This window comes from Theobroma cacao, chromosome 6 (genome assembly GCF_000208745.1).
Source record: "Theobroma cacao cultivar B97-61/B2 chromosome 6, Criollo_cocoa_genome_V2, whole genome shotgun sequence".
NCBI classification, from domain to species: domain Eukaryota; kingdom Viridiplantae; phylum Streptophyta; class Magnoliopsida; order Malvales; family Malvaceae; genus Theobroma; species Theobroma cacao.
The window spans coordinates 25,176,758-25,192,093 of NC_030855.1; the positions used below are offsets into that span (position 1 = coordinate 25,176,758).

The 15,336-nt window shown below is 35.5% G+C and overlaps 4 protein-coding genes and 1 non-coding gene across 5 annotated transcripts; 1 reads left to right on the top strand and 4 right to left on the bottom strand.

Annotated features, from left to right (window-relative positions):
- LOC18597125 (pentatricopeptide repeat-containing protein At1g61870, mitochondrial) lies at positions 732–2,393 on the bottom strand. Its single transcript, XM_007025974.2, has one exon. The coding sequence runs from the start codon at positions 2,200–2,202 to the stop codon at positions 1,006–1,008; it is 1,197 nt and encodes a 398-aa protein (XP_007026036.1). The 5' UTR covers positions 2,203–2,393; the 3' UTR covers positions 732–1,005.
- On the bottom strand, positions 2,328–2,399 carry TRNAW-CCA. Its single transcript has one exon. It is a non-coding gene; the product is annotated as a tRNA-Trp (tRNA).
- LOC18597126 (tobamovirus multiplication protein 1) lies at positions 5,078–9,295 on the top strand. The gene is made up of 11 exons (XM_007025975.2): positions 5,078–5,569; positions 5,968–6,058; positions 6,169–6,221; positions 6,529–6,621; positions 6,770–6,841; positions 7,066–7,138; positions 7,285–7,330; positions 7,476–7,539; positions 7,839–7,892; positions 8,618–8,695; positions 8,782–9,295. Exons 1-11 carry the CDS (start codon positions 5,411–5,413, stop codon positions 8,872–8,874), a joined length of 876 nt encoding a protein of 291 aa, XP_007026037.1. The 5' UTR covers positions 5,078–5,410; the 3' UTR covers positions 8,875–9,295.
- LOC18597127 (derlin-2.2) lies at positions 9,657–12,146 on the bottom strand. Its single transcript, XM_007025978.2, has 6 exons — positions 11,850–12,146; positions 11,360–11,459; positions 11,027–11,241; positions 10,851–10,934; positions 10,576–10,629; positions 9,657–10,216 (listed from the first exon to the last, which is right to left on the bottom strand). Exons 1-6 carry the CDS (start codon positions 11,946–11,948, stop codon positions 10,034–10,036), a joined length of 735 nt encoding a protein of 244 aa, XP_007026040.1. The 5' UTR covers positions 11,949–12,146; the 3' UTR covers positions 9,657–10,033.
- LOC18597128 (cytochrome P450 716B1) lies at positions 13,171–14,794 on the bottom strand. The gene is made up of 4 exons (XM_018123040.1): positions 14,300–14,794; positions 13,727–14,168; positions 13,442–13,653; positions 13,171–13,380 (listed from the first exon to the last, which is right to left on the bottom strand). Exons 1-4 carry the CDS (start codon positions 14,792–14,794, stop codon positions 13,171–13,173), a joined length of 1,359 nt encoding a protein of 452 aa, XP_017978529.1.

Below are 15,336 nucleotides of genomic sequence, written 5' to 3' on the forward strand. Positions count from 1 at the left end.
TCTATTGCTTGCCTCCAGCAACAAAGTATTTTTTATGGTCACAGGTTAGGACAGCATGGGATCTTGTGCTATGAACATATGAATGCAATAGTTTGAAGGATGAAAACCTAAGGATGAGCATCACAAGGATGACGATCAGACCACACTAGACAAGTTTGCAGCATCCGAACCATTTATCAAGCCTTGCAAATGGAGCAGGGTTCCTAATCCTTGAAGTTTTGGTATTCGATAGCTCATACTCTTTTCAAACCCTCTACATTGGCCAACTAAGTATGCACCATCCATGGCCTTGAAATTTTATCAAGTATTACATTATCCATTAGTTTACCGTATTTACTTGTGATTTGGATTAAAAACAAAATTACTCATGATTGTGATTTATGATTTCATGATAATTAACAGTATGAAGTATATCCATAAATAAACAGATGAGTACCAATTGGTTCAACAGGCTTCTATCCTAAAAGCTACAGCTGCAGGCATTCAAATCAACATAGGTTCAAGCAACAAAGTAACAGATTCATGGGAAATCCTAATATGAAATATATACTCAAAGGGGAAGGGAATTAGGAATTCATCTGATACCTTTAAGCCTGAAACAGACGAGAGCACTAGGCCATTTAGAATCTCTCAATTAAATCAGGGGAAACTTTTGAGTTTTAAAGAGAAAATCTTAAAGCTGGTCTAAGAAAAAGTATCAGTATGCACCACAACTTTACTTGAGCCATGCATAATCAGCAAGTGAATGTAAAAGTTATTACTTGACTTCTGGAATATGTGAGTATACTAATTCCACACACACTAGCATACATGGAATAGCTAAGGAATGACATAAAAGTTCGATATCCTACACCAATTCAAGAAACAAAATGAAATCGGATCCATCCTGTTCATGAGAAAATGCCCTATTCAGTTTCATTTCCATGCAAAATTGGCCTGACTGGCTTTAATAATTCATGCTCAAACTCTTAAATAACAAACTCTAAGACACCCTAGTTACGTTCTCTATTGGGGCAAACTCTTTTCAACTTCATCCCATAAATCTGCATTTTTTGAGAACTTCTCCTTAACTTTCTGGATAAGTTCCTTTGCCTCCTCAACCTTAGACATGCTAGAAAGTCCGTTCACAAGCGATTTCATAGATGAAAAACTTGGAACCCAATTTTTCTCCATACTCTCCTTACAAATACTCAAAGCAGCCTCAAAATCCCCACCTTGGCACGAGAAATGCACCAAAGTAAAATAACATTGACTATCCGGCTCCAAACCCGAATTCCTCATACTCTTAAACAATCTCTTAGCTTCCTCCAAATTCCCTTCCTTACAAAACCCATGAATCAAATTGTTATACGTGACCGTATTCGGCTTCATCCCTCTTGACAGCATCCCATCAAGTAAAGCCTTTGCCTCAGTAGACTTCTTCAACATACACAAGCTTTGAATCCTTGTATTATAAGTACTAACCCCAACAGGAACCCCATATTCCTTCATCAAATTTAACACTTTCCCAACATCCTCGTACTTCTCCTCCTTATAGAACCCGGCCAACAAAGTCCCAAAAGTCGTCGCATTTGGTTGAACCCCTTTGCTTTTCATATCAACCAAAATGGAATAAGCTGAACTCGAAGACCCAGATTCACACATAGCTTTAATCGCAGAATTATAACATTCTAAATCGGGTTCGATCCCATACCTTTTAGGAAATTCCACAAAAATCCTCTTCACTTCTTCATAATCCTTCGATACAATCCCCGCCACAAGCAAAGCGTTTAAGGATTTCGCCGAACGGCATAACCCTTCATTATAAAACTCGTCGAAGGCCGTTAAGGCGTGGTTAAGCATCTTAGCTTGACCGTAGAGGATTAAAGAATGGGAAGCGAAACGCTCGTTTTGTAAGTCAGGGCGGGAACGGAGCTCGTGGAGGAAAGTGTCGATGGATTGGAAATGCTTGCCTTCGGAGAGCTTGGAGATTGCTACGGAGAAAGTGATTCGGTCGAGGTGGGAGGCTGGCGTGAGGGAGGCGGCGCGGCATATTTCAAGGATACGGTCTGGGTTTTGCTCGGATTTAAGGAGAGAAAGGGCGGCGCGTGTTTTTTGGTGGGAGGTTAGAGGGGTGGAGGAGTCTGGGGAGAGGATCGAGAAGTGACGGAGGCGCAAAGTTGCGGCGGTTGTTGATGCACGGACGCGGGAGAGTAAAGCCATTTTTTTGGAGGTGATTCGGAGGTAGTGTAGGGTTTTGGGGTTTTTCTAGTTGGAGATCAGTGAGCGGAGTGCTGCCGTGGCGGGCAGGTAAAAAAAAAGCGGGGATCCGAATCGAACCGGGGATTTGAACCCGACGTGAATCGAACACGCAACCTTCTGATCTGGAGTCAGACGCGCTACCATTGCGCCACGGATCCGATATGAGGCTTCCATCTAAAAATACATAATTGAAAATAAACTTAATGGGCCATCTAGTGGCCCACAACTTTTTTTTATCTACTCGATACTGGATTTTATTATCTATTCAAATTCATGACGTCCTCGTTGCGGATCAAGTCACCCTACCGATTTCCATTCATTGAAGCGCTTATAGTGAAATCGAAGTTGAGTCTAAATTGACTCTAATATCACTTTATCGTAAATTTATTACTTTTTTTTTTTAATTAACTTAATAAATTATGCAACTCGCATCCGAATATTTAATTTATTAATTAGTATATAGTTTTTTATCTAAAAAGTAAAATTTAAATCTCCATTCTCTCAATTATTAAAAATAAAAAAAATTATACAACCCATATTTATAAGCACAAAGCTCATCTCTTATCAAACATTTTTAGAAGCATAAAATAAATTTTTACATTCCCCAATCCTTATTAACAAATTGTAGCTCACAATTTAAATGACGAAAAGAAAAACTAATTGTTCTTCCAAACTTCCAAAAGTTGAATTTACTAAAAGTACTTTGTGCCTAATTTAACTTCCACATTTCTTCCATTAACTAAATTAGAAAACACATGCCACTCCTATCCACACAAAAACAAGTCAAAAAACTACACCATACATTGAACTATCCATAACACTATACGACAACTATATTTATTAACAACATTAATATTTCAAATTAAAAAAGCATTCTTACACTATTTTTATTCCATATCATATCGATGTTATGCTGGAAGATAAGACTACGCTTTACTTAATTTTATATTAGACGTGTAATTTGTGGTATCAAATTAGCCATGTTTAGACGTAAACATCATGAAAGCAAAGGCTGCGGGCAAGGAACCAATTTGGCAAATTGTAAGAGTTGACATCAATTATTTAACTTTAACCAGACTAAATGAATATAGAAGCAACATTATTCTATCAAGAAATAAGAGGCAAGAAGGGGGAGAAAGGAAGAAGGAGAAAAGCATTAATTGAACAACCATGGAAAATTTTGGAATGTCTACTTTTTGGTCCTTGTATTGCATGAAAATGACACGTAATGTCACAAGGCTGTTATTATTTCTTCAAAAGAATAAATTGATAGATATGCGATATTTACATTTATTTTTTTTGAAGTGTTTGACGTGACATTTTACCTTACTTGATTCTAAAACATTCTCGTCGTTGTTAACCATCATACTTGCCTTTTCTTTAAAGGTTCTTAAGATGAATCGAGTTTAAATTGAATTCAGTTTGAAATCACTTTATCACAAGTAATTCATTTTTCTCAAAAAATTAACTTGATTGAGAGTGCAGTGTTCACATTGTTTGATGTGAGATTAAAGTGCCTTATTTACTCTTTTTGAAATGTTTGACATGAAATTAATTCTAATAATACAATATGAGGAGTTTACACTAATTATTTAATAGCAAAATTTTGAAAATATATTATTAATTAAGATATAAAAAAAGTACTTTTTAAAAACTTTGAATGGAGAGATTTTCAAATGCACTTTCATAAAATTTTAGTTTAATAAAATATTTAAAATATTAAAAGTTAAAGTTAAAAAAATTACATTGTGAAAAAAAATTAAATTTAGATGTTATTTATAAGATGAAGGAAATAATAATTAATAGGAAAAAATCATTAAAAAATAAAAAGTTTGAATTTATAATTATTGAGTCATATGAGACAATATTTAAACAATCATAATGTAGCTTTTTTTGCTTAATAATTTGAATTGGAAATGGGGCCCTAAATAATTAAACAATTGATACAAAAAATTGAGAAGAGGAAAAATCAAAAAGAAACACCGCCAAAACCGGCCATGGGCCCTTGGGCCAGGGACACGAAGAAACTTCGCGTCAACGTCCTGTTAAATTAGTACTCCCTCCCTCACCTCTTCCCATCATTGTGGGGCCCCAGTCGGAATCTCATGAGAGCATATCTTCATCTGCGACACGTGATCCTCTTACTCACTCAATCCCCAACCCCCCCCCCCCGTTTTAAAATTACACAACGTAACACACTTCGGTCGTGTTATAATTATATGATATATATAAGATAAATAAATAAATAAAATATGCATGTTTTTATTATTTTATTTTAATAAAAATGATTTTCTTTAATAACGTCATGAAAAATTATAAGGCTTGTCTAAATTCTGCTTATCAATAAATAAACGTATAAAGTATAATCATAATTAAAATGATATTGATATTATTTTATAAAATAAGATTTTATTTTGTTCATAACATGTTCGTATTATTATCTAATGGTTGAGTTTCGTTAGAATATATTTTTTTTTAATTTATGACACGTGGGGAAAATAAAATTGAGAAATCGAATATTATTAAAAAAATGGTAAATTCCACTTATTTTCGCGATTTCGTTTTTTCATACATGACATTTTATGATTTTTTTTCAATAAATATAACATGAATATTTTTTTATTAAAAATTATAAAAATATCTTTAAAAATAAATAAATAGACTGACTTTAGATTATAATTGAGTAAAATTAATAATTTAATTTTTATGAGAATGAAAATTATCCATGAAATGTTAATTGAGAAAAAAGATACTTATGGAAAAAAATTAAATCAAGAAGGTTCTTAATAAATTTACTTTAAAAAATTAAAAGAAAGGGGGCAAAATGGCAAATAGCAACCACCACGTTCGTAGATGAACTCGTAGAAGCTTAGGTGAGACCCGGGTAGAGAGAGCGACCAAAAGGTGAAGGAAAAGCCTCACAACTTCATCAACGGAAATTAGTTATCAGCTCCAGCTCTTTGGGCTGACCGGTAGACTTAAAATAATCTAAAATTTAAAATTCTTTTCTCTCTCTTCGTCTCTCTCACAGTTGTCTCCCTTCGTTTCTCGGCTTCTAAGTTTTCTTTTCTCTTTCTGCTCTTTTTTTTTTTTTGGGGGTTTTTTTCCTTTTCTGTTTGGCTGTGGGGGATTTTGACTTTCCCGGGAAAGCTCGGGAAAAATAAGAGGAATGGTTAGAATGAGGAGCATACCACTGAGCTTAGCGCCTATGGAGCTTCCAGCTATGGTGTCCGATTGGTGGGACGAGATCAATGAGTCGACTCAGTGGCAGGATGGCATCTTCTACGCTCTCTGCGCCGCTTATGCCCTAGTGTCCTCCGTTGCTCTGGTCATCTCCTATCTTTCGTCTTTTGATTTTCAAGTTTATGTGCTTTTTTTGTTTTTTAATTTGATCCACTGTTCGATTTTTTTTTTTTGCTTGGATCAGTGCTAAGTAGAGGATTTGTTTCCAGAGTTGATTTTTATTTCCATTTTTTCATTTTACTAGTTTTCAACCTTTTAGGAGTCAAATGACTCAGTTCGTTTAGATAGTGACATTGTGATAATTGTCATATTTATTTTCCCTCAGTTAACACATTTATTTCTTTTATTTAAGTATTTGATGTGAAATTAAAGCTTATTAGATGTTAATTTCAGTGCAACTTTCATTATTCGTCGACAAATTTCTTCACGGTGTTAGGATCTTAGATTAGTTTGTATGTAATGGTTGGTGTTTGTAATGTGCAGATACAATTAATAAGGATTGAATTGAGAGTGCCCGAATATGGTTGGACTACACAGAAGGTTTTCCATCTTATGAACTTCATTGTTAATGGAGGTGATGTTCAAAGTCCTCAAAACATATGGAGTGTATTTTTTGTTTATGATGTTATTACGATTTAGGACATAAGTTCGATTACTTGATTGTGAGTTTTCTTGTGGTTGCAGTGCGTGCAATTGTGTTTGGATTTCACAAGCAAGTATTTGTATTGCATCCCAAGGTTAGTTTGCTATGGAATCAAGAGATTTTGGTTCATACACTAAAGTTCTTATTGTCTGACACAAAACTTGTGTTGGGTTTCGAATTCAAAAAGATTACATTTTATATTTAGGCAAGCCAAGCAAATTTGTCTCATCTAGGTCCCTATTGTTTCAGTTTCTCAGACAAATTAAGGCTTTTTGGGTAGCACAAGGGAATTAAAGGAGAATGCTACTTTGAGAGAAAAATAGAGTACACAACTAACAAGAGTTATGTTCTAATTGACACAAGGCTTTTATACTGACATGAGCCATTACTTATTGAACTAGGTACTCACACTTGTACTGTTGGATCTTCCGGGCCTTCTGTTTTTCTCCACGTACACATTACTTGTCCTGTTTTGGGCAGAGATTTATCATCAGGCAAGTGACTTTCTTAGTTGTTTTTTGTGAAATGATGTGTCAAATTTGGCTTGTCTTTGGTCAATTGACTTCAGTTACGAACTTGTGTGCTTGGTTCTTTCTTGTACTTCCATGAGGAACTATGACATTTTACCTTACTTATGAGCAGGCAAGAAGCTTACCAACGGATAAGCTCAGAATTTTTTATATGTCAATCAATGGTGTTATTTACTTTATACAGGTGCGCTCGAACTTGGATTCTCTTGTACTGTTTACTTTGCTTATTACCATCATTAATACCTGGTTAATCTCTGAAGGAAATTATTATATCTGTTTATTTATTACGCTCTCAAGTTTTTATCTCAAAGTTTCCTGCCAAAACTTGCTCTAAGACATCCTTGAGCTTCCATAGAAACCTTATGATATGTGTAAGTGAAGTTTACCAAAATGAAGTCTTGACATCAGGTCTGCATTTGGGTATACCTCTGGATAGATGACAACAGTGTGGTGGAATTCATTGGAAAAATCTTTATTGCAGGTAAGTGTAACAGTGAATCATCAAAACGAGTTTCACAAGGTTTATCTCTGCATATTAGTCTTTTTCTCAATAGAAGCTTTATGCAGGTTAAGGTTTATTTCTTTTGTTTTAACCGTGCCACTTATTTTGTTTATTGTTTTCTCCAGTGGTGTCATTTATAGCTGCATTAGGATTCTTGTTGTATGGAGGAAGGTAATTGTTGTTTATTAACACAATATTTATGGCTATTGTGTTTCAAGTGTTGAATTTTTAAAGATGCCCTAACGCTGCTCACTCAAGTCCTTACTGTTCTTGTTTATGCATTTTCTCCATGGAATTTCATGGGCAATACTTCCAGACTGTTTTTCATGCTAAGACGTTTCCCTATTGAATCAAAAGGAAGAAGGAAGAAGCTTCATGAGGTATTTTCCTTCCTATATAATTCACGTAGTAAATAAGAATTTATTTCTTCTATAATTCCCCATAGCATAAGTTTAATGTGCTTTTCTATGTGCTAATTGCTTGGTTTTTAACTTGGCATAATTCTGGGGAAATTACTTTAAACAAATTTGGGCATGTTCATGAATTTATTGAAATATGTTCTTGAATAGAGTACAGCAACACCATATAGCCGATTATATGCAGCTGGTAAAAGGGTCAGTTTGTTGTAGCACTTTCTCGGCATTAGTATTGTTGACTTGATGTCTTCTTTTTTTTGTAGGTTGGATCTGTTACAGCCATTTGTTTCACCTGCTTTCTTATTAGGTGCTTTGTGGTAAGTTTTTCTTTTTGGACCAAACTCTGTGGTAGGTTAATCATTCAGTATGTCTCTTCTATATAACTTATACAGCAGTGTCTCTCTGTTCTCAACAGATGACAATCTATTTGATTTTTATATCCTGAGGCGAATTAATAATCTGAACACTTAAGTATGCATGAATTTAGACATGCTACATCCTTCATATGTGAGATAACCTCTGGGAGATTTAAGTTTATCTAGTTTTTTTAAAGTAAAAACCCATAATTAGTTTAGTCCTTTTTTTTTTTCCTTCCTTTGAATCATTAGGAAGCTTGAACTTTTCCTGGAGTTTTTCCTTTTCTTGACATTCTAGCTAAAAGTGACTGGAAGAGGTGCACAGGAGTAGGTAGTTTTCCTCTGGCTAAATACTCCCAATATTATGTGAATAGCTGAATATAAGTGCAAAGTTAGCATTTTCCCATGGAGAGGGCTGGAGAGGGAGGCAAGTGGGTATGCTTCACCTGAGTTCTCTCTTCCTAGGTTTCCATCTTAGATGGTCTTATCAATAGAAATTGGTCATGAAGTAGAATGTTATGAGTAATTTCTGGCTCTTGTAAAATGGGTTATCAACAATGTTTGATGCGAATATTTGACCCAAACAATTTGAGCTTGACAACAGTTGAACAACTCAACTCTTTTTATCAACTGTTTAGAAATAATATTTGACCCAAACAATTTGGCTCTCATTTCCCTATGTGCAGGTGGTTTTATCTGCTTTTGATTCAGATGCATCACTTGATGTTTTGGACCATCCAGTTTTGAACTTGATCTATTACATGGTATTCTACCAATTCTTTCGATTTGTTTCCACCTATTTCTCACTTTTATTTTCCTAAGCATGTAATTTCCATTGATCAAATTACAGGTGGTTGAGATCCTACCGTCAGCTCTAGTCTTGTACATCCTGCGTAAGTTGCCTCCAAAGAGAATATCTGCCCAATATCACCCCATCCGTTAGCCAGAATGCTTCTTTGTTCGTAGGATTAATTTTTCCCCTAGAAAAAAGGTTTTGGCATGGCTCGGAGGGTTAGTTACTGTCGGCGTTGAGTGAGAAGCGGAGCCAGAGAACAATCCAGAAATAGAACTGGAATGGCTCATGGTGCCGGCAAAATCTTTTACATGTATATTACATAGATATTTGCAGCTTTGTTAAGGGAGATCATTGAATTGATTTCTTCATGGGTTATGTGATCAAAGAGTTGGTTAATTGACACTCTTTTGGCATTATTTGTCGACAATTGGAAGAAAATTTTTTTCTTGTAGGTTCAATCAGCAATGCAGTAGTTGTTGCATCTGTTTGTGCTTAGAGATTGAACTTTATGGTTTGTTATAAAGACTTGCTCGAAATGATATTAGTTTAATTTTTTTTTTCTCTTCAATTGGCTGCCATTATGTTTTTATGTCTTGTAGCTGCATTTTTAGGCATTTACGCTAATACTTGGTGGAAAAAACACGAGGAGCAAGGTTTTATGAGTGTGTTGTTCATTTTGATTCATTAAATTTCACTATTTTATCTTCAAAAAAATGCCTCGTAGATGAAAAATGATATGAACAGTTAAATATTCAAATTTCATTTTAATATATAATTAATATGAAATTCATAACTCCTCTCTGAAACCGTGACACCAGGAATGGGAGCCGAGTTTTCAATATTGCTTACAGCCACATCAGTAAAGGGAGGTTTCGCACATCTGCTCACTGTTGCTGAGGATTGTCCACACATGAGAAGGCCATTCACCATGAAACTAAACAAATTTCAAGGCCTGGAATAACAAGATGAGAGTTCTGCCTCCAGGGGAAAAGGGGAAAACATCAATTTTGTGAGTATATATGTTGCTAAAATTTTGGTCATAACAAATGCACAAAAGGGCATCCTATACCAACCAAAACCACTCGGTCTAGGCATAAATTACAAAAATTCCATCCCAAAATCCGCATAACTGTATAGCAGCAGCAACATCAGATATACACAGCTAACCTCTAATGCAACGAAAATGTAAGCTTGAACATTTTTAAGAAAGGGGCCAACCACACTTTTGCAGGCCTTTGCTATGTCTGAGCAGAGATCAATTCAACCAAAGGTACCCTCCGTTCATCTAGTTTTTTGCAGGGGAAGGTCAATCTCTGTGAAATTCCTCCCCGGGTGGTGGAGCGAATCTCACGTTTGCTGGCCGTGCTACCACTACAGCCTCATCTGCAAACAGTGCTTTAATAAAGGATGGAGTTCTTAGGGGTCGGCGACCAGTCATTCGTGGATATACATCTTCAAGAAAATAGTACGCATGACCGGCTATCATTCCCTGGATCAACAAAATATTTAGTTTGACAAAGAAAAGCCACAAGAGTAACAATGATAAGCAAAAAGAGGTAAAAGTTTAACATGGTAACAGTGAGGATATAAGCAAAGTGAGACTAGAACAGGGGGCACTTTATAGGACCACTACATCATTACAAGTACGTCTCACAGTCCTTACAGAAGACCTTTCCAGCAGTGAGCATAGATGATGATTACGAAAAAGCTTAATTACACTAATATAGCTTCTGTCCACTCGGGGGGGAACATACTACTAATGGATTTTGGAGATACGCAGAAAATGTATGCAAATAACACTATCCCAATATTTCAACATTAAAGCAGGCTCTGGGAATGGAAACGCACCAGGAGATCCACCCAAGCACTAGCACCAACAAGGACAGAGAATCCCAAAAGCACCTGAAAGACAGACAAGGGAAAGAAGCCATTACACTCTACAACTAGGGAGAATTAGGATCAAGCCCACAAAAAGTAAATATGAAAAATAAAACTTTCTCCCAGTGGGAAAATCCACCATAACTACTTCTTCTTCCTCAGTCAAAACCTGTAAATGCTTTGAAATAGAAGATAAATACTTGAAGAACAATAAAAAAAAGGATGGAATGAATTGAAGCACTCACCCAGGGCAAATAAGCTGCTGTAAAGGTAAAAAGACCCAGAAAACTCATATGTATAAAAGGATTCTGTTTGCTCCACACATATACCTACAAGGAGTGGTAAAATAAGATGGCTACCAGAGAACATACACTAATTAGTAAAAAACATTTTGCATGAGAACAAAGGTAGACAGACTTACCATCATGAATGTCAATGAATTGCTTAGAAATATGATTTTGGCAAATGACTCTGAGAGATAAGGTATCATTCCTCCAATAAGAACAATGCCAGTTAAGACAGAAGCTCCAAATAAGAGCATGTAAAAAAAATCCGCAGTCCTTCCCCTGAAAGAGTTCTCTTCAAGAAGCTTGCAGTAACGAGCAAGAAAGAACATGTGAAACATGAAATCCAAATCTGTCATTATCAAGGGATACCGTGTTAAAGGTGCACATTACACAATACAACGTCGTTCCCAAGGCATAACAATCCAGAGATTTCAAGACACTCAGACATAAAAGCACATGAAATTTACCCATCTTGCGGAAGTACAGAAAGTTAGTAATGAGGCGCCAGAACTGATACTGCTTAACCACGAGCTTAGGGTTCAAGTACAGATGATAAGGTGATATTATCTGCAAAGAGAGAACTAAGTCAACTGAGCATAACAAATCATACCCAATTGCCTATCATACACAAAAAAGAAAAAAAAATCTTTTTTAAAAATGAATAACAAAGTCAACTTTGTATGCCCAAATTCCCAACATGAAAGATAAATTGAAAAACCATAAGAGCAAATCCAATGGAAATCACCAAATTTACAAAATTGAGACAAACAGAACTCAAATCAACCTAAAAGCATCATACCCATTTGCACAGAAACTTAGAAAGATTGCACTGTTCATTGAAAATTGAAGACACAATCACAATCCTATTGCCTAGATTGATAAAAATAACACCGAAAAACAATTTAAACATACCAGAAAAACAAAAGAAAATATAAAACGAGAGAAAAAGATGCATACTTCGAGAGAGCAACCAATTGTGGTTACTACGGCAGCTGTGAGATAAGAACGTGTGATGATGGGCATCTGCTTGTACCATTCTTCAACAGCTTGAGCCATTTTTTTTTTCTTTTAACAAAATCCTCCTTTTGATTTCCACAACAATAGAATTAAACCAAGATATTTGAGGGGCTAATTCGATAAAATTGTCAATTTAAATTTCTGGGTTTTGGGGGTTTTGAAGATCGAAACAAAGAGCTTCCTTGTTTTTCTAGAAGAAATGAAGGAAAGCGTGAAATAGCACAGAAAATATAATAGACACAACTTGGCTTCGTCATACTTTATGTTTTGTTTAGTGACAAATCCAAGCGAATCAGAGCGCGCGTGGTTCACACGGACCAATGGGATTCTATTTGGGTGATACTGTAATACTTTATTGTAATCCAACAACATTCAGAAAAAAAGAAAAGATAATAAATCTTTATGGTAATAGATGTCGTGTGAATATGTAATTGATAATATGTATTTATTTAACCCGATTAAAAAGAAGATTAAGATATTTAATAATCGAGTTTGAGGGTAAAATTTAAATATATAATGAATTATATTTAAAATAGTTATATAAAATATTTATAAAATTTGAGTATTTATTAAATAATTGGATTGGTTAAGGTTATTAAAAATAATGAGTACCATATCTGTTGATATTCTTAAATATTAAATAAATGCTAAAAGGAGTTAAATTAAACTTATTTTCTAATTAGTTTTGGCCAAATATATATATATATATATATATTTAGTGATTATCTTGCCTTCTTTTTTTTTTTTAATTTCTTTTGATAATAACAAGAATGCCTTTAATTAATTTTATCCAAGTATATTTGATGAATGATCGGAGGCAGACAAACCAATCAATATTACTCCCATTTTACATGGCTAAAATTTTATTTTTTATTTTGATTTCATCAAATTTTTAACAAAATTTTCATGAAGGAAGTGAGAATTGTTAATAGTTTTGTTTCATATGCATGTGTATCTGCTAAGTGCTAATGTCTCCATGGTGGGTAATCCTCACAAGTTTTAATGGAGTTTAGTTTGTGGAATAGGATGGCCTCATGATGAATAGTATCCAATGCATGTAGCTAGCAGAAGTTACACTGATTTGAGAGTAGAAGCCAGAATCTTGTTGGCAATTTCCATTGAAAAGTTTACACTAGGCAAGCTCTTTGCTTGAGTTTTAATGGATCCTGACAGGGTTCTTGGGCTCAATTTCTACCAGCATCCCATGACTGAAAACTGGGACTGGGTTTCTGGTGAAGGAATTGTCTGGGTAACAAAGCTTCTATTTAAATCGGGTCACCAGGTAATGGACTGTAACCAGGGTTTCAATCCTTGCAAACTCGTTTCCAGGACAAATCCTGGCTCCTCCTCCGAATGCAACAAAGCAATAGGGTGGTGTCGATGCTTGTTTCTCGAAACGTGTTGGATCAAACTTTGATGGATCAGGGAAAATCCGCTTATCCATGTGTGTCATGCATGCAGCCCAGATCACCTGAAAAATTTCAGAATCAGATACCAAGTCACAATCAAAAGAACACTTTAGTTAATGGAACCAAGAGGTGAAGGATGATACAGTCTTGCCATCCTTTGGGGATAGTGTACCCTTCATACTCAAAGTCTTTGATGACTTTCCTGAAAGAACCCAACAGAGGAGGGTTCATCCTTAAAGTCTCCATTGCTACTCTCCAGGTGTATTTCATCATGGCAAGGTCATCCCAGGTTAGAAGCTCACCTGAAGTCTTGGTCTTGGCTATCTCTGCTTGTTCTACAATTTCAAGTTCAGTTAGTAGACTGTAAATTTTCTTTCCCTGAATATGGAAAGTGAAATGTTTGCTTACCTTTCGTGATGTTCTCATAGACAGATTGATCTTTAGCTAAATGCCTGACCAAGAAGGTAATGAGAACGGAGGATGTGTCATGTCCTTCTATCATTACACCTATTACATTATCAGCGATTTCCTCATCCGACATCAGAACTGAAGCGTCATTATTTACGAAGCTAAGCAAGCAAGTGATGAGATCTTTATTAGGAATAGCAATGCGTTGCTCCAAGGCTGCCCTCCTTTCACTGATAAGATCCTTGATCAGTGTTCTGATCTTTGCGCTGGCTTTCAGGCTGCGGTTGAACCGTGTGAAGGGAAGATTTACTGGTAGTGACACCAGGCCGTTCATCATATGTTGGAGAAGCTCTACAAGAGTATTTCTTCTTTCCCCATGTTCTATACCAAATATGAGTGAGCTCATTATGTTGAAAGTGAGAGACTTCATCAATGGCATTACCTGCATACTTGTGAGAAGGAAAGAAAAAGGAACCCGTCTGTCAAGATAATGCAGCATAGAATTTGGGTTATTTACAATTTTTACATATCAGCTTAGGATCTGCTTGTGTTTTGTCATGATATTGAACTTACCATGACCTTTTGATTCCCATGCCAATGCATCTCCAGATGCCTCCTAACCTCTTCATCCGTCTTCCCTACATATTGCTTTAACATTTCAGGCTTCAGAAAAGATACAACTGCTCCCCTCACACGCTTGTGATCATCACCAGCCAACTCTGTCATATTTCTCTCCCCACAGATCCTTCTAACCGATGGTGGTTGCTGATTTGAAAGTATGTTGCCATCACAAGTAGTGAAGATGAATTTGTTAGCACCCTGCCCATGTAGGAACACTGTTGGAGTAGCAAAGAGGCTGAGTTTAGAAATGGGACCATATTTTCTTATTCTCTCTTGAAGCCATTGTTCTACCGTGTTGGTGTGCATTGCTCGCAGGAAGCAAAGGCTTTGGCCTATGAGGGGGAACCCCAAGGAACCAGGTTGGAGCTCTTTGGATATTTTCCTTGTCAGGGCAAGGTAAGGAGGAACAAGGAAAAGAAATAAGGTGAAACAGACTGTGAAATTCATGATTAAGGTCACCCGGGAGGAGAGAAGGCTGATTTATTTATAGGAAAAAGTTCATGTTAATACATCTCCGATCAATAATGTTTTTATAAATCAATCATTGAATTAAATGTTTGGATACATCTTTTTGTTGTTAAATAGTAATCATGTCGTTTTCCATCTTAATCATTTGCTGTATTCTTGTGAGTTTTTGGTTCTTTCTTCTCATTTTCTACATACTGTTCTGTCTTAATGCATTTGGGAGCCTCCCAACATGAACATATACTATATGACATTCTGCTTGAAGCTCAATTCATGTTGGGTGGCATGTTCGATGAGCTGCTTCAAGCTGCATAGAAGATTTTTTTTTTTTAAAACGTCAAATTAGAGGCATCTTGCATATTACAATTTTTAAAAATATTAAATTTATGATTTTTATTCTTAAATAATAATGCATAATACCGTAAATGAATATCTAACAGTATCGAATTCGTTTAATTAGAATTAAGATATTTTTTAAGTGAATTCGGATTTTTATAAAAAATTATTAACCGAGTTTGATAAAA

Bases quoted from the DNA above. Each gene is read 5' to 3' on its own strand.
- LOC18597126 (XM_007025975.2), top strand. From the start codon at position 5,411: ATGGTTAGAATGAGGAGCATACCACTGAGCTTAGCGCCTATGGAGCTT. The intron at 5,570-5,967 runs GTCATCTCCTAT...TGTAATGTGCAG, and splicing joins TAGTGTCCTCCGTTGCTCTG to ATACAATTAATAAGGATTGA. The intron at 6,222-6,528 runs GTTAGTTTGCTA...TTATTGAACTAG, and splicing joins TATTTGTATTGCATCCCAAG to GTACTCACACTTGTACTGTT.
- LOC18597128 (XM_018123040.1), bottom strand. From the start codon at position 14,794: ATGAATTTCACAGTCTGTTTCACCTTATTTCTTTTCCTTGTTCCTCCT. The intron at 13,654-13,726 runs GTAAGCAAACAT...TTGAAATTGTAG, and splicing joins CTATGAGAACATCACGAAAG to AACAAGCAGAGATAGCCAAG. The intron at 13,381-13,441 runs GTTCCATTAACT...GAAATTTTTCAG, and splicing joins GTATCATCCTTCACCTCTTG to GTGATCTGGGCTGCATGCAT.
- LOC18597125 (XM_007025974.2), bottom strand. From the start codon at position 2,202: ATGGCTTTACTCTCCCGCGTCCGTGCATCAACAACCGCCGCAACTTTG.
- LOC18597127 (XM_007025978.2), bottom strand. From the start codon at position 11,948: ATGGCTCAAGCTGTTGAAGAATGGTACAAGCAGATGCCCATCATCACA. The intron at 11,460-11,849 runs GTATGCATCTTT...CTCTCTTTGCAG, and splicing joins CAATTGGTTGCTCTCTCGAA to ATAATATCACCTTATCATCT. The intron at 10,630-10,850 runs GTGAGTGCTTCA...TCTGTCTTTCAG, and splicing joins CAGCAGCTTATTTGCCCTGG to GTGCTTTTGGGATTCTCTGT.